Source organism: Eumetopias jubatus, unplaced genomic scaffold, assembly GCF_037043125.1.
Source record: "Eumetopias jubatus isolate StellerSeaLion01/CBP00866 unplaced genomic scaffold, mEumJub1_p1.0 scaffold_4, whole genome shotgun sequence".
Lineage (NCBI taxonomy): Eukaryota > Metazoa > Chordata > Mammalia > Carnivora > Otariidae > Eumetopias > Eumetopias jubatus.
This window is the reverse complement of record NW_028274810.1, coordinates 91238317-91264887: the sequence shown is the minus strand read 5'-3', so window position 1 is coordinate 91264887 and position 26571 is coordinate 91238317. Positions and strand designations below refer to the sequence as shown.

The window sequence follows — 26571 nt, the reverse complement described above, 5'->3', positions numbered from 1 at the left end:
TCAAGGTTTAGATTATGCAAGAAAATGTTCCTTTTTTCAAATTGAAAAATACATATCCTTCCATTAATTCTCGTCAAGCTATTCAGAACACAGGATCATAAACGAAGTTAATCATCTACATGTCATGTCATTTTCACCCACCTATTCTTTTAGGGGTTAAACAGAAAGCTTCAGAAAAGACTAATGAGAAATAAGGACTTAACCTTTAACATCAAAATATATATTAAGAACTGAGCCTTTCCCGTTAACATTTCTCTTCCAATACCCACTTTTCCTATCTGTCTACGTTGTGTCACCATGAATCTGTAGTTGTGTGTACCAGGTCAGATAAAAAGTCTGAAGTCTAAGGAGATTAAAATAGTTATCCATGGGTTTTAGTTTAAGTACATAAGACATTTAAAGAATATTTATTAATCACATTAAAAAGCTCAGTAGAAAACTGGGCATATGAAGGACACTCTCTCTGTCACATACACAAATACAACTAACTTCTCCAATAAAGGACCATGGTCGATCTCAATAATTTTAAAAGGCAAAGCCCTGACACTGCTAAATCATTTTTCATGTATCAGACTAGTAGAAGCTGATGTGAAAAGCATACTCTTCATGTGGACAAAAGCATGGAAAAATAAGCCCCCATATGCTTTCTGGAGAAAATTTACCAATACGTGTCAGTACATGGCAATTATAAGTGGGTGTGATTCTCTGATCCAACAATTTCTGGGAATTTATGCAAACAGGTAGGTACAAGCATACATAACGACACTCACTTTATCTGTTCTTATATACTGATAGCGCAAAACTGGAAAAGACTCAGTTACATACATCCATACAACGAAATGCAGCCACTAAAGAACCATGTATTCTTTTTTTTCCTTTACATTTTTTTTATTGTTAATCACCATACATTACATCATTAGTTTTTGATGTAGTGTTCCATGATTGTTTGCGTATAACACCCAGTGCTCCACGCAGAACGTGCCCTCCTTAATACCCATCACCAGGCTAACCCATCCCCCCACCTCCCTCCCCTCTAGAACCCTCAGTTTGTTTTTCAGAGTCCATCGTCTCTCATGGTTTGTCTCCCCCTCCGATTTCCCCCCCCTTCAAGGAACCATGTATTCTAAGAGAAGAAAATGCACAACTGGATCTACAGGAGTGCCATTATTAAAATAAAAAACAAAACCCTATTTATAGCAATTTATATCTGGTGTAACGGCTTGCAGATTTTACTGTGTACTTTCTGCACTGCTTCAAGCTCTTAAAATCTCTGAATGGAGGAAGGGGGAGAAGAGAAGCATTTTACTCTCAAACCAACACGAAAACTATTTTTAAGCTAGGCCAACATCAAGATACGTTCTATTATGGCATCTGACTTTACTTTTAAAAGGAAGAATCACTGGGGTGCCTGGCTGGCTCAGTTGGTGGAGTGTGTAACTCGATCTCGGGAGTTTTTTGATTGGGTGTTGAGATTACTTAGAAGCTTTAAAAAAAAAAAAAAAAAGGACCACTAACACGTAAGTTTAAAAGAGCACCAAGTAAATATTTAACACACTGGGTCACATGATGCTACTTAAAATATGGTTTTTAAATGACAGGACAATAACATTGAAACTAAGGTTAAGTTCATGAATTGTACAGCAGAGCAAGATTTTTTTTCTAACCATGGGGGGGGAAAACTCTTCAAATTTGAAAATGTTAAAAATCATAGCTTAAACAAATAGTGGCTTTGGGTTTTTATTTTCTTTCTTTCTTTCTTTTTAAGATTTTATTTATTTATTTGACATAGAGAGAGAGAACACAAGCAGGCAGAGCAGCAGGCAGAGGGAGATGGAGAAGCAGTCTTCCCGCAGAGCAGGGAGCCCGATGTGGAGCTCGATCCTAGGACCCTGGGACCATGACCTGAGCCGAAGGCAGACGCTCAACGACTAAGCCACCCAGGCGTCCCTGGGGTTTTTATTTTCTTAAAAAGTTAAGAGCTGGTGCGCCTGGGTGGCTCAGTCATTAAGCATCTGCCTTCGGGTCAGGTCATGGTCGCAGGGTCCTGAGATAGAGCCCCGCATCGGGCTCCCTGCTCAACAGGAAACTTGCTTCTCCCTCTGCCACTCCCCCTGCTTGTGTTCCTTCTCTCGCTGTCTCTGTCAAATAAATAAGTAAAATCTTAAAAAAAAAAAAAAAAGTTAAAGAGCTGTTGAATTACTGTGTTGTACACCTGATAGTAATGTTAACACCGTGTGTTAACTATCCTTCAAAAAAATAATCATAGTCCATTTATTAAAATAAAAAAACATACAAAAAAGTTAAAAGGTAGTGATACGGGATGAGCCACACCAAGAAAATTCAGAATATTTCAATAAAAAGTTTAAGAATATTATAAGGATAATTTTTAAAAATCTATGTATGTAGATCCTAATATTTGGGATAAGAAAACTAAGTGAAACAACCGCCTCAGGGTCACTCATTGTGCCTGAATAGACTGATCAAACCACTAGCTTCCATTTTAAACCTACAAATAATTTTAGAGCCTTAATTCCCCTTGTATCTTATAAAACACTGATTATAAAATTCAATTTAGTGGTTGACCTATATTAACATAATTTCCTACTTGAAAGCACAGCTTCAGAAAACTCAGAAGAATTTATAAGCAAAATGCTATTCATAAGCTGCTTTCTCTCTTGGATAAAAAACACAGTAGTACAAGCTCATTTTACTTGCCAAAGGCAGCCTGTAAATGTGGCAGATAATCTATAAAACCAAACATACTGAGCTGCCAATATACTATGTGACTGGCACCAGACTCACCTTTCTTAAAAATTTTAGTCTGGAGCAAAATTAAAAAGAATTTTGCACATGATTAGTTGGAGAGACCAGGAGCAAAAAGGATGCCAGGGCACACAGAATTCCTCATGTGAGCTGCTGAGCCCTTGCTCAATTTCAGTATCTTAACAATCTTGGGACGCCTGGGTGGCTCAGTTGGTTGGGCGGCTGCCTTCAGCTCAGGTCATGATCCCAGGGTCCTGGGATCAAGTCCTGCATTGGGCCCTTGCTCGGCAGGGAGTCCGCTTCTCCCTCTGCCTGCCGATCCCCTTGCTTGTACACACTCGCGCACTCTCTCTCTGACAAATAAAATAAAATCTTTAAAAAAAAAAAAACACTTAATCTTTTATTTGTTCTGAGACACTTGAGAGCTTCGGTTTAATAAAAATGGCCTATGAAATTGCACGGATGGGAATTCTGTGGTACCGTCCACGACCACCGACGCACAGACTTTTCACATTACCTTTGTTCAAGGTGTTGCCGTTCATTTTCCCATTGCTTTGGTCTACGTCACCATCTGGTTCATCTAACTGTTCAAGAGCGAGCTGGCGCCAACTGCGTAGGGAGGACTTCCCCACCCAAAATCCATCATTGCTGTAGAACAGAGACCATGTGAAATCACACAAGTGGCATTTCCTAATGGCCCCCTCCCCTTCTTTCTGTGTAAAGGTCATGAACTAAAAATGAATTACACTCAAAATCTGCTACTGTCCATACAATTTTTAACCCATTCCCACGTTTTGGCCATTTTCACTCTTCACTACTGAAATGCAGTTATTTCAGATTCTGTTTCCATCCCAAATCTTATCCTGCTTCCTCAGTTACATATGAGCTACTTTCCCTTGACTACTGCTCCCAAAGACATATAGCTGTGCCTTCAAGCACACATACGGGTCCTCACATATATACATCCATGTCTATATACAAACACACATTTAAGGAGTCCTGAGGCTGTTTGCAGAATGACCAAAAACAGTGAACTAGGTTAATCTTTATTTGGAAAATATGTAACAGAAGTTAAACCCAGATATAATAAGCTCCATAATAAATGCCATTGGAGTTTACAGGTTCCCAGGTCCAGAGGTCCACTAGGGAGTGGCGCTTGGGTACCCTCTGTTAATGCACTTCAGCCTCTCTAGAGGGGACACCCCCATACCTGAACACATACTACCATGCTGCCTTGGTCTGGTCGGACCTCAGACCCGCACCTCTGCTTCTACTTTTCTGATGGATGGAATACAGAGTAGCAAAGCCTGGGTGACTTGGCTTTGTTCATCTTGACCACAATGGCAATCACTGCAAAAATCTAACATCCCTGATGTGCACGTCATTGCCCTTCTTTCTTCAAAAAACCCTAACTCCTATTGTCTATAGATTACAAGCCGTTTGGTTATTACCTCTTACAACTATTTTGGTTTATCATCAACAGTATAAGCTGTGTAACATACCCCTTTACCGTCGCCTTTAACAGATTATTAACAGTTTTATAATCTTCATTTAGTTGGCTCTTCAGACGCAACACACGACAGCGTTCTACCACACACTCCTTACACAGGGCTTTCACTAGAGGTGAGAGAGGAGAGCAAATGAATTTCATTCAAGCACAGATTACTTGTGAGCAAAGTGTCAGGACTTCACAGAATTGTAAAGCAAAGTCACAAGTTTTGACAATAGGGAAAACTGGCATATATCCTAAATTATTTAAGTTGATACAGATCTCAAGACAGCAAAATTGGTATCTGCATAAAGAAAGAACAATGAGAGATGAAATGTCATAATATGCTAAAGACAGCCTATGCCCTCAAGGACTTTATTCTACAAGGTTTAGATGCATATTTTACAAGACTAGAGTTAAACAATTGAGGCTCTAAGGTGGGGGGAGACAACATATCTGACAACTATAAATATAATGTTAATTGAGAGCTTCACGTGAATATTAAATATTGGAACACTTCAAAGCACAGAACACTGTCGGGGGCATGGGGGAGAACCACCAAGGGCTGATTTAAAACTCACAGTTGTAGGAATCCTATGAAATGTGATTCTTTGAAAGATCTAATCACTGCTTAGTTCATTGATCATGAATCAAAAACAAATTTAGAAAGCAAAACTCCAGATGTGTACAAGAGAAGGCCTGGATCAGGCAGTTAAATGCCAGTTTTTATGCAGTAAGTTCTACACATTCAGAAAACAGCACTTTAATTTAGGAAGAGGGAGGGAGGGTGATCACACAATTTTGTTTTAGCACACTCACCTATAGATTGGAGGTGGGGCTTATGTTGCCATTAAAACGAAAAATATTTTGAGGAGAGACAACCAGCACCAAACAGACTATGGATACTACGTCAGTATATATAGCTCTGTATTCAAAGTAGAATTGAGCAGCTTCTATTCATAAGCTAAGTTAACAATCTACAGTAGACGTGCAATCAACCAGACCAAGGTTCGAATACTTGGAAGAGCACTGAACAAACTAACAAAATACTACCAGATGGTTTTCTCAAAAGAAGAGAGTTGTCTCCTCTGGGAGGAAAACAACATGGAAACTCAATGAAAAGTGATGTATAACGCTACATAACTTCTTTACTGAGCAACTCCTTTCTTTCTGCAAAGCATACAGAACATTTGGACTGGCTGGCAGAGTCTGGGTCAGATGATCACAGAGACCATAGGGTGAGGACTTAATGAATTCCTTCGTACTCAGAGAAGACCCCCCTGAATTACCAGTTAGTCTTGGTCCTCCCCCGTATCGACTATAGAAAATGTCGGCTGCATATTCAGATATTCTCTTCATAATTGAAATCTTGTCAGGATGAAGCTTGTCATGGGAACACAGGCAAGCGTGATTATCAATAGGCTTGGTGGGTGTCGATTCATCCAACCACTTCTGCAGCCACTCGAGAGAGACAAATTCATAGGGCTCTGAGGAAGAAAGGAAAGGAAAGAGTCTATGTATTTTTACAGCTTTTTGACTAAGTGATACATTCATTTTCCTCAAAAGACAATGCAAACCCTGTCCAATGTTAGCAGAATCAGAAGCATCACTGTTCAGGGGAAACGTTTGAGGACCTCAACACAAAGCTCCATTTAACTACCCCTCTTCTGGTTCAAGGAGCTGTGCATGACAGGGACGAGTCGGCACAGTGCCCTATGAGATCGGCTGGTATTATTAACCACATTCTACAAAAGAGGCATCCACAGAGAGAAGTGTCTTGCTTGACAGCACAGCAGAACTCTGATCAGGACACCCATGATTGTTAACTACAAAGATATGCTCCACGCCAGCTCGCAAATCACATAACCTCATTCCCTATTATGTTTATTTCATAAACGATTTTCATAAACACTTTTCACCAATATGTGATATACATGTGGAACTGAATGAATGAAACGTCTGACTGAGTTCTAAGTTAGAGATTAACCTCATCAGCTATAACCGCACTTTTATAAGCCAGTTTCAACCAGTGAACTTTTCTTCATCCAAGAGGATACTGATGTCAATTAAAACGTATTTGATTTCCCCACCCCAATCCATATTATGAGCTATTTGTCACATTATTATGTATTTCAAGAAAGTAAGCTATTTTTAAACAAATTTCAAGATGAAGTACACTAGAATTGAATTGCTACTGATTTTGAAGTTGCAAAAATTAAGACAAAACCAAACCACCTCAAACTGAGTTTTCATTTGGGAAAACAGAGTCCATGAGTTCCCTAAAAGTCAAAATTAAAGACAAAGGGCCAGCTTTGATTACTTACAAAGATCTCCAGTGAGTCCCAGCATAAAACATAGAAGAAAACATAGAGATTGAATTTACGTATTTGTATTATGTACTACTTCTGATGAGATCTGAGGGATAGACAATTCAACTCAAAGCCCATTTTGACCACTTTTATACTACAAATCTAGAAGACTAATTTCAAGTTCTGTTTGAAACATTTCAATTTTTACAAAAACAAAATCCGGCATTGTCACATCCCTTATTTGTGCTAAGACTGTACATTGTCAACTGAGAGCCTTCCGAGTGCTCAGCCCTCATGCAGCTGGCAGAGAAAGAGCTCATGACTGCAAGTTGAGACCAAGGTCTAATCCAAGTTCTGCCACCAAGAAACTGAACTTGAGCAAGTCACTTAAACTCTCTATGCTTCAGGTCTTTTATTTGTAAAATGAAGGTAATAATACCTGCCTTCTACCTACCTCACAGGGATGTTGTTGAATGTAAAAGATAAGATAAGTGAAGCATTTTGAGCTTTTTGGAAGAAAAGAGATATAGAAAAATTAATCATACATTCACACAATATATAAAGAGGAGACCTTAACATTCAGTATAGGTAACATGGTCATGGCACTTTACAATATATAATGGTGTGGTTCATTAAATTTAAAATACCTCCCAATTTTATTTGCCATTTATCACGTTGAAACTGCCAGGGACACAGTACACTGGGTATCTTAAGAATGCAAAGACAAATGATCTCTATCCAAGAAAGGAAAATGAAAGTTTTAACATATCTCATCTTTTCCCAAATACAGTCCCATAGATTAAAATTTTTATTAATCTAAAGGCCATCAAAAGAGGGAAAACAGAACTGTGACACAGAGCCACATGCAAGAATAATTTGGCAGGTGTTCTCATTTCCCCGGGAGCTGGAGAGGGGAAAAAAGCAGATTGTCACCTGCTATGGCTAACTGGAAGAATACACGGTAAGGACCCTGACCCTCTTAAGAAAAGGAATCTAGGAAAACTGCATGTGCACAAAGCACGCCTGGCCAAGGGCTGTCTGCGGGATTCAACGACCAGGGCAGCCGTGCCCCTGACCCGTATGACAACAATGTGGCTCAAAGGCAGTCTGTTCAAGACAACATGCTCCAATCCCCTACCAGAGTCCCACAGAAAACCTCCCAGTGAAGCGTATTCTGGTTTTGAGCAGTTTCATATGAATTAAATGTAAGATATGAAGATCAGAAAAACCATGTCTGATTTTATAGTAAGAGGGTTCCGGAAGAGAGCAGGCCTGGAATTCTGATGTAATACCATATTATTAATTCTGCCCATTTTCTAGTTTCAGGGTGCCAGTTTTAGTATGCTGGAGGACCTGTGGGAGGAAGAGTGACTGTGGTCACATAGGTCTCTCTCTCTTTCATTTTCAATCTCCATTACTATAAAGAGCTGTATCAATCTCTGCCAAGACTATCCCTGAGCATCAGGGTCAAGCTCGAGTCTCAACGGTTAAAGCAGATCTACTTCTGCAAAGTTTTTACACTACAGATGCTTCTGCTCTAGACAAAGACTCATGGCAGGATCTCTATCACTTGTGATCCAGAAAACCATCTGAGCACTGCCTTCTGAAGGCATCGGTCATCAACCACCAAAAAGGAATGAGAACTTTATTTGCCAAGTTGGAGATACCGAAATGTTAAAAAATCTCATCATTTGGCAAAACAGGAAAGCACTTGTTAAAATATTTACAAAGGAAAATGTATATTTTGGTTAAAAGTTACTTATAACTTTTTTTTTTTTATGCCTGGATTCAAAATAAGGAATTTTCTTTTGGGGAGTTATAAAAGTCCAGGAAAGACTGTGGCATCAAAAATATTTGCAAAACTCAATCCAGAGATAAAATTTAAGATTATTTAGAGAGAACTTATTTCAATAAGAAGGCCAAAAGGGTTTGTGTTCCCAGTGAGGCTTATATTTTAGGTAAGGGACTCTTTAAATATTTTCACAAACACAGGTAGGATTCAGAAAATGCATAACAAAGACTTGAATTGGCAACACAAAACCACAGTGATCTGCTTTGGGATTTGTCAACATTTTAGCACATCATAGATTTTCTACTATGTAAGTTTAATGCAAATGGGGAAAAAAATCATGAAGTTCATAACTGGTGAAAGTACTGATAAAGAGACATATTCCAAGAACATAAGAACAGGTTCTTATAGACTGAATGAAAATAGCCAAGAGAAGCACAAATATGTGTTAACCTGACACATCACATCTCTGGGCCATGCAGTAGTTTTAAAGAGGTTCAAAAACAGCTTTTTACTTTAGATTCAGTTAAGTCCCTTTCTCTCATCCAGTGAATGCAGGAAACTGGGAATATAGTTCAAAAAATAGATTTCTAGGTCTCAACTCTTTTGAATAAACTTAGAGATCTGAATCATATTCATTCCCAAATCATTTCCAGTAAAATTAAGGTCAGCCTAACTTTTTAGAATAATCCCAACCCCTGGGACAGAGAGAGAGTAACAGGTTACAACGAAAGGTCAGAATCAAATTAAGATGTAGTTCAGAAAGAACTTTTAAGAGCTATTCTTACAGATTTAGCAATTTATATTCATCTTTTGTTTGAAGTTATACCAGTAACAGAAAATTAAGATATGAAAAAGACAAAACCACAAGTACAATTACACTTGAGTATTTATTTTCTAAAATTAGGATTAAACTGCCTCTTCTTTACGCAGGAACTGGGCATGGGGAATTCTGTCTATGAAATGACAAAGACAGCGTATCACTACTAATGGCATAGTAGCCTGAAAAAGTTGGGGTTTTCTTTCTGAGGCACTAGGTAAACTTGCATTAAACATACACAGTAAAGGGATGAGCTGGCTCATGTGGGATAATTCTTAAGAAATTAGGGGTCAGCAAAAAGCTCTCCTATTCTTAGCATAATATTTGATATTAAATTTCAGATTAGTCTAATAGTATCATAAAAAATAGTAATCATAGAAAAGAATGCCAGTTAACACAGCCAGGGCACAAACTGTGCAAGGAAACAACATAGTGAGTTGCTTCCATAGTAACCCAATCAGATCTTTTGTTAAGAACAAATTAATATCTCACAAAATAGAAACATCTGTAAGACTCATATATATGCAGAGCGCTGACCTAAACCTTGTAATTTATTAAGAGCTTCCCGTTCTTAAAAGTACATGACGAAATTCTATGGAATGCTACACATCAAATTATTGCTGGTTTACACAGTAATTTTGGAGTGCCTAAGCTGGCATGAGTGGGTTATAGGAAAGGGTAGGGGCAAGTTTGTTCATACACATCTGTGAACATGAAAGTAACAAGGCACATCATGGCAACAGTGCTGTCCCAGAATATCTTACAGACCAGCTCCAGCAGGTAACCTTTGGTACAGCTCCTTAACCTCTTCATGTTTAGCTTTTCCTTTGTCCACACTTTGCTTGCGCATCTCGGCCATTTCGATACACCACTCCTCAAACTTGGAATTATCCCGATCTACCAGCTCTTGAAGAAAGGCTTTCAAAACATAAAAGACAAAAAATAACGTTTTCCTGTTTTCAAAGACACAAAACCATGCCAATCTCTGAATTACACCAAATACTGGCTAGGATTCTGGTGACAACTTCCTCCTGAGGTCTCCCTTCTTGGGAGAAACCTCCAGCCTAAAGGCGAAAGTAAAACTGGTAACAGCCACTAGAATAATACTGGGTGATGCCCGACCTGGTTCTCCATGATGTCACGAGCCAACTGGAGCCATCAAATGGCTCAGAAATACCATCCAAAATTGAGAATGCCACAAAGCACACACAGTATTAGGTAAAATGACAACTGAAGATTGCCTTCAGGCCAGTAGCAACTCTTTTTTTAAATTAAGTAGAATCTACGCCCAGCGCAGGTCTCAAAATCACGACTCTGAGATCAAGAGTCGCAGGCCCTACCAACTAAGCCAGCCAGGCAGCCTACAACTGTTCCTTTTAAAAAATAATGTATAAAATTAATTAAAAGTGGCTAAAACACATTTGTTTGCTTTACAAATTAAACCAAATGGCCAGGGCGCCTGGGTGGCTCAGTCGTTGAGCGTCTGCCTTCGGCTCAGGTCATGATCCCGGGGTCCTGGGATCGAGTCCCGCGTCGGGCTCCCTGCTCAGCGGGGAGCCCGCTTCTCCCTCTCCCACTCCCCCTGCTTGTGTTCCCTCTCTCGCTGTGTCTCTCTATGTCAAATAAAATTTTAAAAAATAAATAAATAAATAAACCAAATGGCCAAAAAAAAAAAAAAAAACCCACAAATGGCTCTTTAAATACATGTTTTGCCTACCTACAGAATTTTTTAAACTGTTTTTGCTTTTCTTTGGGAGGGGAGGGGTCAGTGGACTAGTTCTGTTAAAGGCTCCTTTATTTTGAAAACTCAGTATTTTTTTTTCTTAAAGAATTCATTTTTGGGGTGCCTGGGTGGCAAAGCTGGTTAAGCACGTGACTCCTGGCTTCAGCTCAGGTCATGATCTCATGGATTATGAGACTGAGCTCCTCGCTCAAGAGTGTCCTGGAAGATTCTCTCCCTCTGTCCCTCCCCCACTCTCTCTCAAATATTTAAGTAATCTCCACACCCAAAGCGGGGCTTAAATCCATAACACAGGATCAACTAAGCTACCCAGGTGCCCCCAAAACTCATTATTTTTATTTTATTAGGTAGGTTCCATGCCAGCATGGAGCCCAATGTGGGGCTCAAACTCATGACCCTGAGATTAAGACCTGAGCTGAAATCGAGTCAGATGCCCAACCAACTGAGCCACCGAGATGCCCCAAAACTCACTACTTTAAAGCAAATTTGTGATTATATCTACTTTCACCAACAAACACCATATGCAATGAACCTATCTTGATAAAGGAGTAATTTCCTGTCATTGATCTGTGAGCACGATATTCTATAGTACTTGCCTTCTGTAATCTTGGAAAATTGCTCACCTGGTACCTGAACAGTTGTGGTGGGTTTTTCTTGAGTTTGTAGTCTATACACCAACATATATGCATTTCTAGAGCAGTGAGTTCCTTTGCCACACTTGGGTTTACGCGTCTGGGACTTAGAAGGTTCTGCTGAGGTGGAAAAATAAAAGGTAACTAAATTAGAATGCCGATGGTCAGTCCTCATGCTTTTGCAGGGGAGGGGCAGGAGGAGGGCCACAGAACACAATTCCTACAATACACATTCAAGATATTTATTATTTTTTCATTTATTTTGTAAGTAAGTCGACACCCAGTGTGGAGCTCAACCCAGGACTTCAACTGATGACCCTGAAATCAAGACCTGAGTTGAGATCACAACGATGCCCAACCAACTGATCCAACCAGGCGCCCCCACACTTAAGATTCTTTAACAGGGATCTAAAACACTAAAAGGCAATACAAATTCAGCATGCTCTTGGATGTCTGAATATTTAAACAGGTTTACTACCCTATCCTCCTTGTGTACCATATTCCATTTTTTAAAAGATGGTAAGTACTATTTTTCATGAAGAAAAACCTAGAAGCAGAAAAGGTACTACTACAATGAGTTTAATGTTGGTCTTAGATTATAAAAATAAATCTAGATTATTTTAGCGAACAAACTGATGGTTCCCAGGAAGGAGTGGGTAGGCTGATGGGTTAAATGGGTGGTAGGGATTAAGGAGTGCGCTGGTGTGATGAGCACCGGGTGTTGGAACTAAAATAAAAATTTAACAAAATGGCATGTTCATTAAAATGAAATGCTAATGAGCAGAAAGATTAGCCACTAATATGTTAATTCAGTAGCAAGTAGAAACATTAAGTGTTCTGAAAGTCAAGTCTATCACATGAACGTGATCTTTGAAATGGTGCTGAGTGGGGCACCTAGGTGGCTCAGTCGGTTAAGTGTCTGCATTCGGCTCAGGTCATGATCTCCAGGTCCTGGGATCAAGTCCCGCATCGAGCTCCCTGCTCAGTGGGGAGTCTACTTCTCCCTCTCCCCGTTTGGGTTCTCTCTGTTTCTGTCTCTCTCTCTCTCTCTCTCTCTCCTCTCTCTCAAAAGAATAAATAAAATCTTAAAAAAAAAAAAAAATGGTGCTGAGTATCCCAGGGTAATCTTCGGTGAGAGGGGGCATACAACAAAAAGGTCCTGCTTAGTTCTGGGGAAATCAATGACCAGATTTTCAATTCACTATGTTCTTCTCTAAAATCAATCCGCCTCAACACTGCGGTTCCACTCATGGTCTCTGCCTGCCTCTCCTTTCTCAGTCATCCGCCCACTTCATGAAAGAAAGATATAACCTCTCACACAGAGATTTAAAAAGTTTTTAGCCATGTCATTACAAGAGATGTTTACAATAAAATTTTGCTTTGTGTTTAATTCAAAAATTTATTAACATACTTATATGGATGGATGATGTGGTGATATTTATAATTAAAAAAAAAAAGCTCAATCCAAAAGAACTTTTGAACTATTTATAGAGATTTTATGGTTACAGAGATCTTAAGTATATTCCACTAGAAAAAAATCCCATACAGTCAATTATAATGTAAATACAACCACGGGAGAAAGGGTAAGGGTTAAAAATGTCCTGCTCTAAAGAAAGACCCATCCCTGTGTCTCTGAAAAGTTAGTACTATGTTAATTTCATTTGGACTCAACTGAACGAGGGATGTTACTGTTTTACTATTTTTGTTAGAAATCACATTATTTGTAGCTACTTAAAATTATGATAAAAAATAACGGATTTTGGGCGGCGTTGGTTAAGCGGCTGCGTTGAGCTCAGGTCATGATCCCGGGGTCCTGGGATCGAGCCCCGCATCGGGCTCCCTGCTCCACGGGAAACCTGCTTCTCCCTCTCCCACTCCCCCTGCTTGTGTTCCCTCTCTCGCTGTGTGTCTCTCTGTCAAATAAATAAATAAAATCTTTAAAAATAAATAAATAAAAATAACAGATTTCAAAATGTTCAGGGAGGGGCACCTGTGTGGCTCAGTCAGTTAAGCAACTGATTCTTGGTTTCAGCTCAGGTCACAGTCTCAGGGTTTTGACACTGAGCCCTGTGTTGGGCTGCATGCACAGCCTGCTTGGCCTTCTCTCCCTTTTCCTCTCCATCCCCCTCTGTACCTCTCTCCATGCGCTTGCCGTGTGCACGCACACTCTCAAATAAATAAAATCTTAGTAATAAAATAAAATATTCAGGGAACAAAAATTTGTTCAATATTCTTGTAGAGTACACAGGACAAAATGTTTGAAGACCACCATTACAGGGAATTAACAATGTCAGGAGCGTATACAGTAATGAGGAGGTTGGGCATTTCTAACTAAACATATTAAGATTTAACATGTTTGATGTTTTGAAAAAATATTTTATATATTTATGGGAGAGAGAGAGAGCACACACGAGGCAACAGGGGAAGGAACCCAGGGGGAGGAAGAGAGAGAAGCAGACTCCACGCTGACCAGAGCCCGATGCAGAGCTCCATCTCACAACCCTGAGATCATGACCTAAGCTGAAACCAGGAGTTGCACTCTCAACCGAATGAGCCACCCATGCGCCCCAACATGCTAGATACTTTGTGTGAGATGGAATATAAAACAACTCAAACAAGTTCATGATAGAATACCAAGGATTTTCTAATTTTGATAAAAAAGAAAACAAGAGATGAAATTTGCCACGTACATTATATACAGCAGTGAGGTATTAAAACATTGGGATGGGATCCTGATAAGGTGGAGTCTCTTTCTCTTGACCTATTTTAAAATTTAGGACTATCTATATTTGAAGATAGATAAAACAGCGTTAGCAATGCTTCTAATCCAACAATTCTAACTAAAATTTAGATAAATCAAATAAACCTCAGTAAATAACAGTTCAAGCTGCGTCTCAATTTTGTTCCCAGATTCTCGTTATATCCATATATACACACACATATATATGTGCAAATATATATTCATAATATATACTCATAATATATATATCCTTATACCTCAATATTAAAGTGGGAGTGCATAGCTGAATATCTATAAACACCTAAATGTGACTTTTTTTGTAGTATCTTCTTTTTTATCTATTTTTTATTATTATTAACATACAATGTATTGTTTGTTTCAGGGGTACGGGCCTGTGAGTCATCAGTCTTACACAATTCACAGCACTCACCACAGCACATACCCTCCCCTATGCCCATCACCCAGCCACCCCATTCCTGCCACCCCCCTCCACTCCAGCACCCATCAGTTTGTTTCCTGAGATTAAAAGCCTCTTATAGTTTGTCTCCCTCTCTGGTTTCCTCTTGTTTCACTTTTTCCTCCCTTCCCCTATGATCCCCTGCCTTGTTTCTCAAATTCCACATATCAGTGAGATCATATGATAATTGTCTTTCTCTGACTGATTTATTTCACTTAGCATAATACCCTAAATGTGATTTAAAAATAGAAACTCTCTCTCCAAATTACAAAACCATGGTCTCACTTAATCAAAAACATGTTCCCACTTAACCATCCGTGGAAAGATTCCCCATATACATCCAAAAGCCAACTCCATCAACCATGCTCCTCCCTGACACCTTGGGAAAGTGGCTTTGATTCTTTAAGAAAGAACAGTGGCAGGAGACACACCTAGTCCCAATCCTTTTCTCTTATTTAGACTCCATAGTCCAAACCTCACCCAAAAATGACAAACACGGTAATAAAGTGATGAGAAACTCAGCCGAGATGGCTCCTACTGGAAGAACTATTCACTTCTGTAGGGAGTTAAGTGGGTATTCTGGCCCAAGAACATGGATGTGACAACAGCTATTCACCAAGTACTCCCAATGGCAGACCTCATCACTACAAAACAACAAGCAGCTTACTCCCCAAAGGCACTGCTCCCATTTTGGGGATGGGAAAAGATACTTAACAGGAAGGAGTATACACTGTTCTCAGAGTTCCCTGCTAGAGTTACTTCCCCAACATAAATCTCCTAACCCAAAGAAAAGGACTACGAATCCTACTATGTTAAATCCACCGTTCATCATTTTAAGATTAATACTTGCTATCCGCTCCCCTTTCATCCCCCCGACCCCAAATTAAGCTGGTTCTTGAATATTTGCCTTCAAACTGCACTGAAACCACTGCAGAAACCATCGCTGGGAAAAAAAAAAATTTTTTTTTTAATTCAGGGATTTCTAACAAAAGATGTTCAGAGATTTTACATGTGTTTAAGAAACGGAAATATCTTTGCTAACCCAGAACCCAATCTTTGGCCGAAAGAATTTATCAAAAAGATTTCCAGTTAAAAAAAGAAAAAAAGAAAAAAATTTATATTTTAAAAGGGCACTCACAACTTAAAGGTTTTACCTAGATCTTCCTCAATCCCTAGTTGTAATTTCTTCCCCTCCATCTTTTCTATGTCTTCATCATTAAACTTATACCATTCACCGGACTGTGGATCTTTCACGTGGGCAATGTAGTGGCCAGAATAAGCGCTCACTCCTCTGTGTATAAGGACCGCACTGAGTTCATACACATAGGACCCACCTGGAGAAAGAGAAAGGGAAAAAGTGAAAGACAGTTTGAAGAACAGTATTTCTTATATCCTGAGTCTGAATTGTAATGATTAAAATTGTTTACACATCTGATAGAATTGAAAACATGTCACCTAAAACAAGACAAAACAAAAAAAAAAGTCACCTAAGATAAAAAAAAAAATCTAGTTTTACAAAATAATGTAAATGTCTTAAGCAGCTCGTTGCATTAACTCTCCATTTCCTCTGCAAAATATACAGATGGAAAGAAAGCTCTGGCATCCTGGGCACCCAGACCAGGGTTACAAAGCTATTCTGTTGTAGACTTTGCTCCTCTGCAAACTGATGAGCTATATTCCTACGAAGAATCAGCTGTTCATATTCTTGTTACAAAATTATTTACACAAACTAACCAGATGGGAGTGTGAAACTAAAAAGCTATTGTTTCTAGAAAAAAAAGAAGAAAAATGTTTTAGGAACAATTCGAGGTAAGACATTAAGAAAAATTGCTGTCAAAATAGGTGTAGGCCAAGATAACTGCAAACAACCAGGAGAGAAAACATTAAAAATCTAGAATGATTCTGCACTCAGATTTCTTCGTATTTTTAAATTCCTATTTATTTCACTCTAAATAACCAAAAACAAGTCACAGCCAATATATTATGCGTGTGGTTCATGCAAGAGAAGACTTTACCCATACATCAAAATATCAAGCAAATCGATATTGACACTTTCAGATATAATTTGAAAAAAAATCTTTTAAAACAATTACAGAGAGGAAACTACGTATGTACTGGAAAACATCACTTCTACACATTAAAATTAGAAAGCAAATAAAAAATTCATTAGCAGTCCCACAATACAAACATAACCACTATTAATACTGAAACCTGCAGGCTTTTCTAACAAATCATTAACATCTTTCTACATCATTAAATGTTCTTCTGAAATTTATTGTAATGTACCACAATATATCGAACCACTCCCATATCGATGGTCATTTAAAGCAGGAGCATTTTATTAACAGTTAAACAATAACAATTACTACCTTTGTGGCAGAAAAATCGTTGTAAATATCCTTGACGATTTCATCACTGTAACTTTCTTCAAACTGCAAGAAGTGAGTCGCAAGGCAGAGCCAATCACTCATTCAACAAACAAACATGCTGCACACTTTTAGGAACACAGGGTACAGCAGCTGAGTAAAAGGGCAAAGTCTCTGCATTCTTGTAGCTCACTGAGGGATTCAGTAATACAGATTAACACCTACCTAACCCACTCCAGCTCAAAATAATTTAAAATACTAAGTAAGATATGGGCACCTGGGTGGCTCAGTCGGTCAAGTGTCTGCCCTCAGCTCAGGTACTGGGATGGAGCCCTGCAGAGGGCTTCCTGCTTAGCAGGGAGTCTGCTTCTCTCTCTCCCTCTGCCCCTCCCCACTGCTCATTCTCTCTCTCTTTCCCCCTCAAATAAACAAAACCTTAAAAAAATTTTTTCCATGTGCAATAACCAGCATGCAATCAAAGATAACCAAGTACAGAAGAAACACGGCAACATTAAAAGAACCCACCCAGACAGCAAAAATAAGCCTGCACAATATTCCAACAACGTCAGTCATGGTTTACAAAACTAGGCTTTCTATGTTTCAAGAAATGAGAAGCTTGAAAATCTATCTATTCAGGGGCACCTGGGTAGCTCAGTCAACCAGTTGAGCATTTGCCTTCGGCTCAGGTCATGATCCTGGGGTTCTGGGATCAAGTCCCACATCGGACTCCCTCCTCAGCACGTCAAATAAATAAATAAAATCTTAAAAAAAAAAAAAAGAAAAGGAAAGGAAATCTATTCAAGTAACAGAGAACCATAAAAAGTGATGCAGATTTGAATCAGAGGAAGTATCAGTATTTACGTTAAGGGTAACTGGACTAACTGATCCAGTTAAAAGATCTAGACAGGGATTCAATTTTTTGGTATAAATTTGAAATTCCTCAAAAAAAAAAGCTTGAAAGGCAGACAGACACACAGCTAGGATGGTGTTTTTCTCCAGCTACCTTCAACCACCACCCACATGAAGGAGCAGAAGACAGAGACACTGCAAGACTTCATCATGGGGGGGGCGCCCTGGTGGCTCAGTCGTTAAGCGTCTGCCTTCGGCTCAGGTCATGATCCCAGGGTCCTGGGATCGAGCCCCGCATCGGGCTTCTTGCTCCATTGGGCTTCTTGCTCCGCGGGAAGCCTGCTTCTCCCACTCCCCCTGTTTGTGCTCGCTCTCTTACTGTGTCTCTCTCTGTCAAATAAATAAAATCTTTTAAAAAAATAAAAATTTTTTAATTAATAAAAATTAATTAATAAAAATTAAGGAAGTGACTGCCATAAAAGCCAGATTAGTGCTATGATATTGGGGGGGAGGGGCTGTTACTGGGAGGGGCACAAAAGAGACTTTGGAGTCATGGGAAAGTTATTTCTCGAGCTGGATGTTGCTCACACAGATGTCCACTTTGTGAGAATTCTGCAACCCACACGTTTGTATTTGGACTCTATATTAAAAGGAAGGATTAGCGGATAGAGCGACATGTATGGTGCAGACAGTGGCAGGACAAGGGAGGGTCTGCCCACCATGGATGGCTGCGGGAGGGTGAAGACAAGACCACTGAAGCAGACAAGTAGGAAAAATCACCAACAATACCTGTTCCTTATAGTATTCCCTAAATTAAATCATCATGATAAACCACACAAGTAGAAGCAGTAACCATGACTGCATTACCAAGACACAACACAAAAATTTTCCTATCACAACACGACTCTTCACCTAAATTTATACTCATCGATTCTTTATACTATCAACTTCAGAATTCTGGTAGTTTTAAACAGCCAGTGGAACCTGTTCTTTAATGTGCACCTGTATTATTTGGATCATCATATTGTCTTAATGTTTTGCTAACTATATTTAAATATAATTGGTTTCTTCTGAAATTCTGTGGATTTTATTCAGTCTCCAAATCTCAATGTGACCTACAAGAATACTAAAATTCCCTGCCAAAAACTTAAAATAACACCCCCCCCCCCAAAATACAGCAAAAGTTCAGTTATTAGAGAGTCAGTCAGGTGCTAAATCTATGTAGATCTGCAGGTGCACTATTTAAAGAAACAAGTGAATTCTCCTTTTTTAAATAAAGAGCATCTTTTAGATCTATCTTCTCTCAGCTTTTTATGTGGATATGTGTGTACAGATACGTATCAGCTAGAATATAGGAAAATATAAATACTGGTGGCCTGGGTGATAGAATTACAGGTGGTTTGTGTTTTTGTTTTTTATTTTTTAGGATATTAATTATTTATTTGAGAGACAGAGTAGAGACAGAAGAGAGAGAATGAGCCAAGGGGAGGGCCAGAGAGGCAGAAGCAGACTCCCCCCTGAGCAGGGAGCCCGATGCAGGGCTCTATCCCAGGATCCTGGGATCATGACCTGAGCCAAAGGCAGACGCTCAACCGACTGACCACCCAGGTGCCCCTTTTGTGGTTTTGTTTTTTTTTTTTTTTTTAAGTAGGCTCCACACGCAATGTGGGGCTCAAATTTATGGCCCTGAGATCAAGAATCGTATGCTCCACCCTATACTGGGTGTAGAGATTACTTAAAAATAAAATCTTAGGGGGCCTAGGTGGCTCAGTCAGTTGAGCATGTGACTCTTGATTCTGGCTCAGGTCATGATCTCAGGATCTTCGGAATGAACCCCATGTCTGTCCCCCTCCCTCTGCCTCTCCCACCCGTTGCAAGCTCTCTCTAAAAATATTTTAAAAAATTATTTAAAAATAAAAAATAAAAGTTTATTACATTTAGTCAGCAAACACTAAATTTAAATATTTCTACAGGTTTTATGACCTACCAAGTCTACTTCACAATCATCTTATTTTCCTCATAGTACAAATTGGACAAATACATAAGTTTAGTAACAATAATAAAAACTATTCAAAATCATACAGTGGAGTCAAGGGAAGTGCTAATTTTATATCTAAGTTTCTGTCCCCTGGGACATCACTAAGCTATCAGACATCTCTAACTTCAAACAATTACCTGACAGTGTAGGCAGGAAACAAATCCCTACACAAGTGAACTACAGTTTATTCATTCAATCAACTATAGTAATAGCCAAGTCCAGGAGCAAAGTCTCCAGCTGTTTCCTCCTCCACCGAGTGCAAATTTTAAACCACAGCATTGACAGAGCATCACACATTTTAAAGCTTAAACACTTAATATTGTTCCCCAACCTCCCCAACTGTTTCTTCCAAAGGTTTTTAGGGATTGTTTTTATTGTAAGTCGCCTCCAGAAGCTTTTTATAGAAAGAGACAAAAATTATGATATAATTTATTAAAAATTTAATAAACAGTAAGATCAATCTGGAAAACGAAGGGAAGCAGTCCTTCCAGTCAGGGCAAGAGAAACAAAAGGGCCAAATATTTTTCTCTATCAAGCACCATCCTGTATGGTAAGGTGATGACCACCAAGAGGAAAAGAAAGTAAATTATTTCTTCTTGATACTTTGTCACAGCATCCTAGAACTCATCAGTCATCACAGATAGGGAGAATTATAGCATAAATATTGGGATTATGCCACCCAAAGTTTTTGATAAAGTTAAAAAAAACATGAATGGAGGCAGCTCAGAATTTTATGAGGAATTATACTGACACTAAGGGACCACGTGTGGGTTCAGACAGTAAAATACCTTCTCCCCTTTTTATTCTTTTGTAGACATTGATGAATCATCTAATTTCTGTGGTGTACTTACTCATTGAAAATGGAAGTAACATCTCAGCTCGCCTAAAAAGCCTTTGTTCCCAGACAGAGGTTAGCAAAGAATACTTATAAAATGCTATCCTGTATTCATCACAAGCTGATCACAAGTTACAGTCTCTGGGCATTATAATTATCACTGCTCGGTAAAAATATTACCTTTATGTTCCACATAAGGCTCCATATCCAAAATTTCTGAGAAGCCAATGTAGGTATTCAGCTTTTTCTTATGTCCAGTTTGCCTAACCAAGAGGAAAGCTAATTATATTTAAAACAATCATAAAACAATGTATAAGCTCTACCAGCTATTTTAATAAACTCAATGGTACCTAGGTAGGTTTCACTCAGCAATCTTGCTCAAAAACTTGTACGATTAGAAGTCAACATAATGCTGTCTTATAATTGGTGGAAAAGAATAGGTTAAAAGTATGAATTTTAAGTGTTGATTCCAAACTAATTTTCGGAAGTTTTAATATAATCACAAGAGAGCCACAGATGCTCCTGCTTCATAGAGGTAATGTCCATGTGCAAACATTGCCTTTATCTTAATTATAAAATCAAAGATATGTTCCCATGGGAGTCGGGTAGGGTGGAAGAGTGTAATAAGTAGAAATTTATGCAGTTCTTATTCAAAAATACAGAACATCAAGATAATTCAGTTCTTACCTATATGTTTGTTTTCCTTTGAAGTGTTTATAATTAATAGAATAAAAATAAGGATTCCCTACTTTTCTAGTTCTCACTCAGATATGGCTGGCTTCCTTAAGAATTTTGTGAGAAAACCAGGTATTATTGGCATTTCAAAATGGAAAGTCCCACCTACACAATCTAGAGTTTTGGCATTCTAATACTTTATCTGTCTATGGTAAAATCTGTACACATTAGGCCACAATGAGCAACAAACACTGCTACTCATACATATTTACCTGTCAAAAACAAAACGCATCAGCTGTAAGTTCAGGGTACAGGGAAGGCTCAGGAGTCTGATCTTCCTTGTGGCATTCTGTTTACTTTGACAGTTTTCGCAAAAGTATCGATTGTCTCCTTCTAATTTTTCTTCCTGATCAGAAATAAGACAGTACTTTAAAAAAATTAGAAGATGGAAAGATTTTTAAAAAGTGATCAAATCTGATGTAAAGCATAATTTCATTTTAAGTAACAGCCCCCCCGAACCTGCTGAAGATCAAGTCACTCTAAGTAATGAAGGACACATAAGATAAAAGGCATTACTGAGCAGTAATATTAATTTGCATACAGTGATTTACAATTGTGCCTCTTTCCAAAATGTATGATTCTTTTTTTAAGTACTTCTCAAAAATACTTTGTCCTGATAATCCCACTTCTGGGAATTCTAAGGAAGTAGGTTGTACAGGAAAAAAAAAATCATATGTACTTTGATGCAACAAAATTAATTTAAGAACTGTGAAAAATGGTGGAAATTACATAGGGCACCAGAATACAAAACTACATATATACAAAATCATACACAGACACACACATACACAGTTAAAATTGCTGAATCAAGCTGATGAGATAAAGCTAAAAGATCTCGGGAAATTCAGTGGTATGGCTTAGTGGTTTCTTCTTAGATTTTTCCTGTTATGTCTTCTTAATTCACTGGCCAGCCCTCCCCTCAGCGTTCGCTGCCACCTCCCCCTAACCTCCCTGGTTTCCTGTGTCTGAATGTCCAAAGGCTCAGTGTCTTTGGTCCTCGTCTCTCTCAATCCTGATTTTACTCCACCCCAAAAACCCTGAACCACACGTCTCAGATCTAACACACCCCAAGCAAACTCCCAACCCCTCTCCCAAGCCTATCCCTCCCACAGCCCTTCCCAGAGCAATTGTGGCAACCCCATCCCTACCTGGTGCTCAGGCCAAACCTTAGTAATCCCTGACTCCTCCCCTTCTCTCCATGTCCAGTCAGCAAACTGTATCAGCTCTACTTGGAAAATACACTGAAAATCCAAACACTACTTATCACCTCTTCGGACGACCCTTTGTCGAAGCCAGCATCAACTCCTTTGCCTGCCCAGGCCCAACTTCAGCCAATTCTCAAGACAGCACCCAGAACCGTCCTGTTCAAACAGATCATAATTCTATGCTTACCATCCCCTGATGGCATCTCACTACACTCAAAGTCAAGCCTCTGGCCAAGGCCCGCCAGGCTCCATCGGTATGATCCTCAGTTACCTCTACATCTTTCTCCCCTTGCTTATCCACTTCAGCCACACTGACCTTGCTGTCCCTCAAATTACCAGGCACATTCCTGTCTCAAGCTCTGCACTTCCTCCCATTTCCTCCACGGCTCAATCCTTCACCTTCCATCATTTTATTTCTAACTACAACCAACCCCACTTTCATCCCTACCACATTCTCCAGCCCCCTTCCCAGGTTTATCTTTCTCCGTAGTACTTAGTCTAGGTGACACACTACATATTTTACTGTCATCCCCAGCCCCCACACCACTAACATTACAAGGCCAAAGTTCTCAGTTTCTGCCCACTAGGGGTTATCCCCAACCACTGACTCGGTGTGTAAACACAGTAAACAAACAATACCTACATGAATGAATTCAGTAAATGAGTATGTGAAGCAGGTTAACAGTTGTGCTAAGAAAGGAAGAAAGGTACAAAAATATTTTAAGAAAGGAAACTAGGATAAGCTCGTCTAATATGCCATGTGCTTGTTCCCACTTGGTAACAAAGGTTTCCCTGAGCAGCTTTCTCAACTCAGAACGAAAGGGAGCCACTCCCCTCCCTCCACATGCATCTACATACAAGAAGAAATACAGAGTGGAAGGGCTGAAGAATGACCAGTGTGTTTAAAAAAAAAAAAATTTGCATTCCACACCTTGTAGTTCTCCTTAAATGAAAAGGCAATTTAATCGGGTGATAGTAGAGCTTAGATTTCCTTAAACACTCTACCACCCCTAATCATCCAAGTTTTAACACATAACTTTACATGTAAAATAACTGAAGGAGCCCTTCAACATACAGCCTGCTTCAGCACTTTAAAATTTACATAGTTTCTTGCAGATCATTACAGAAACAGAGACACGTCATATGTGGAAAAGGCTAATAATGAATTTAGCCATTAAACCAAAAAACTACTCAGAATAGTATTTAACGGTTAGTGAGTAGAAACAACATATATGCCAAAATTTGAATACCTTCAAAAATTCTGAGATGCAATCTGTTAATTGCTTGTGGCCTTGGATATTTAACTCCAGTTCATAAAACTTTGATAAAAGCTTAGACTCTCTGCCACACTGATTGCAACTATAATAAAACAGAGTGATAAAATTAAGGTCAGAGTGGGAAAACAATCCAGTTCCATTTTATTACACTCTAGAACTATGGAAAGAAGCATTTATTACCTTTTCTTTCATGGAAATTATTTACACTATATATTAAAAATAAAAAACAAAGTGAACGGTAAGGCCTGTAGTTTATGATTAGGAAAATTTTCAAGAGGCATTTTACATTCACTCTCAGTATTCTACCGACTCCAATCTCCCTCTCTGAGCTCACACCACAGCCATAAAGTATATGGTGAGCGCTTAACCACACACAGCTCTCAACATCTGAAGGGCTTCAGCTGCATTTACCACGTCAGCTGTTTACATGTTGCCATGGAAATGAATTACTGTAAGTATTACTGGCCCCATGATGGCCCATGAAAGCTGTAACTTGGAACTTAACTGAAAATCAGATAACGTGCTAAGTAACAGTCTTAGAAGACAATGCATGGTGGGAAAGCTGAAACACACTTACACGGTTACATAAGCATATTCTCCACAGAACTGCTGTTGGACAATGTTCCGCACATCTGGATTCTTTTGTTTAGACAAAGTGTCTTCCAATAGAGACATAAAGAGTTTTGAAAATTCTTGGGCATCCTACAATACAAGTTTGGGTTAATAAAAAGAAAAATCAAACCTTGCTTTTCGACTTCTGATACAAACAGCAATAAGTGAAATGTTCCAGAAACTATCTCTATTTTGAACTTAGCATTTTCAAATAAGGACTAGAGCTATGTTGAATCAGAAATAAATGATGGAAGATAATAGAAATATATAGAAAAAAAAATAGAAATAAAATGATGGAAGGTGAAGGATTGAGCCGTGGAGGAAATGGGATCAAGGAAAATGTGTAATATGCTGGACAGTTCAATAAATGCTCTAATTCAAAATAGAAAAAAGTTAATTTTTAGAAAGCATTTCACTTCACTTCCTCCTACAAACATTCTAAAGAACATCTGGGGGGTGCCTGGGTGGCTCAGTTGTTTAAGCGACTGCCTTCAGCTCAGGTCATGATCCTGGAGTCCCGGGATCAAGTCCCCGCATCAGGCTCCCTGCTCAGCGGGGAGTCTGCTTCTCCCTGACCTTCCTCCCTCTCATGCTCTCTACCATTCTCTCTCTCTCAATAAATAAATAAAAATCTTAAAAAAAAAAAAAAAAAGAACATTTGGGTACCTTTTTATATTTAAAAAAACTTAAAGGTTCTGGGGCACCTGGGTAGCTAAGTCTGTTAAGCCTCCGGCTCTTGATTTTGGCTCAGGTCATGATGTCAGGGCCCTGAAATTGGGCTCTAATCGGCTCCGCTCTCAGCAGGCAGTCTGAGGATTCGCTCTTCTTTTCCCTCTGCCTCTCACCCCCTTACTGTGCTCTCTCTAGCTTTCTCTCTCTCTCAAATAAATAAATAAATCTTTAAAAAAAATTCATAGAACTTAGGTGTTCTTACCTGCTGTTGCCCTGTGTCCAAGCCCAAGGCTTTAACAAATCCCGATGGATCAATGTATCGCCTATTACTGTTTTGCAACAAGGCAAACAAATACTGAAGATGCTCACAAATTGTTTGAGGCTCATAATCTATTGAAAAACATGTTGTTTTTAGAAAACTGCTAACTTTTCTTTGCAATATGTACTTCTTTACATAAGAACATAATTAAGCACCCGTACATTTACAGCATTAGTGTTTTATTATAGTTCTAAAACTTTAATAGAAATAAATTGGTAATCCTATTTGTTTTGGAAGTAATGAGGCAGCCATGGCTATCCATATACGTCCCCTAAAGGCAAGAGTTATATGTGCATTACAACAGCAACCATGACTAGTTTTCTAGTGTCAAATCACACTGAAATGTTCAGTCCAATATAAAAACCACAGACTATATTTACCATTCATATAAGATGGCCAAATATTTTAATATAATCTCATTAATGTAAACTTGCCATAAATTAAGTGACAGGATTCAAACTTGAATGAATATATTTTAAAATCCTAGAATTTTAGAGTGGCAAGTTTTATTGAGTCGGGAAGGTATTTTAAATAGGAAATGTGGATCTCCAGAGCCCCAAAAGACTTGAGCATTATCTTCTGTGCCAGTCACTACCCTGCTTTGCCCACTCTGATAACATGGATCAGCTACGCCAACATCTCTCCTTTACCAGGCTGCGCAAGGTGAAGTCTTGCCAGCAGAGGGCACTGAAGGGTTCAGTTGTGCCTGCCCCTCCGGGCTCGGGCAGCCAACAGCATCCAGCAGCTTCCTGCAGCGCCTCCTCTGGTAGCCGCCAAAGTAGGCGGTCTCTGGTGAGGCACTTCCTCTTGAATGACCACCATGGGAATGACCTCTTAGGCATCCTCTCAGGTGACTTAATAGGGGTTTCTGAGGCCCAGGATTTCCCTGTAGACAGTTTCAAATAGGGGTCCCTTATTGAGGA

General features: G+C 39.1%; 1 protein-coding gene across 4 annotated transcripts in view; it reads right to left on the bottom strand.

Moving 5' to 3' along the window:
* USP48 (ubiquitin specific peptidase 48) overlaps positions 1-26571 on the bottom strand; it is a 93193-nt gene that overhangs the window by 34319 nt on the left and 32303 nt on the right. Inside the window, exons 4-14 of one of the 4 annotated variants that reach the window (XM_028090777.2) lie at positions 25592-25719; positions 24623-24747; positions 24019-24127; positions 21776-21909; positions 21009-21091; positions 15895-16074; positions 11535-11663; positions 9939-10088; positions 5542-5739; positions 4266-4380; positions 3281-3411 (exon numbers count right to left, since the gene is read on the bottom strand). In XM_028090777.2, coding sequence (XP_027946578.1) covers positions 3281-3411; positions 4266-4380; positions 5542-5739; positions 9939-10088; positions 11535-11663; positions 15895-16074; positions 21009-21091; positions 21776-21909; positions 24019-24127; positions 24623-24747; positions 25592-25719 — 1482 coding nt within the window. The remainder of the gene's footprint in view (positions 1-3280; positions 3412-4265; positions 4381-5541; positions 5740-9938; positions 10089-11534; positions 11664-15894; positions 16075-21008; positions 21092-21775; positions 21910-24018; positions 24128-24622; positions 24748-25591; positions 25720-26571) is intronic. The other 3 variants (XM_028090778.2, XM_028090779.2, XM_028090780.2) reach the window with 3 other exon arrangements.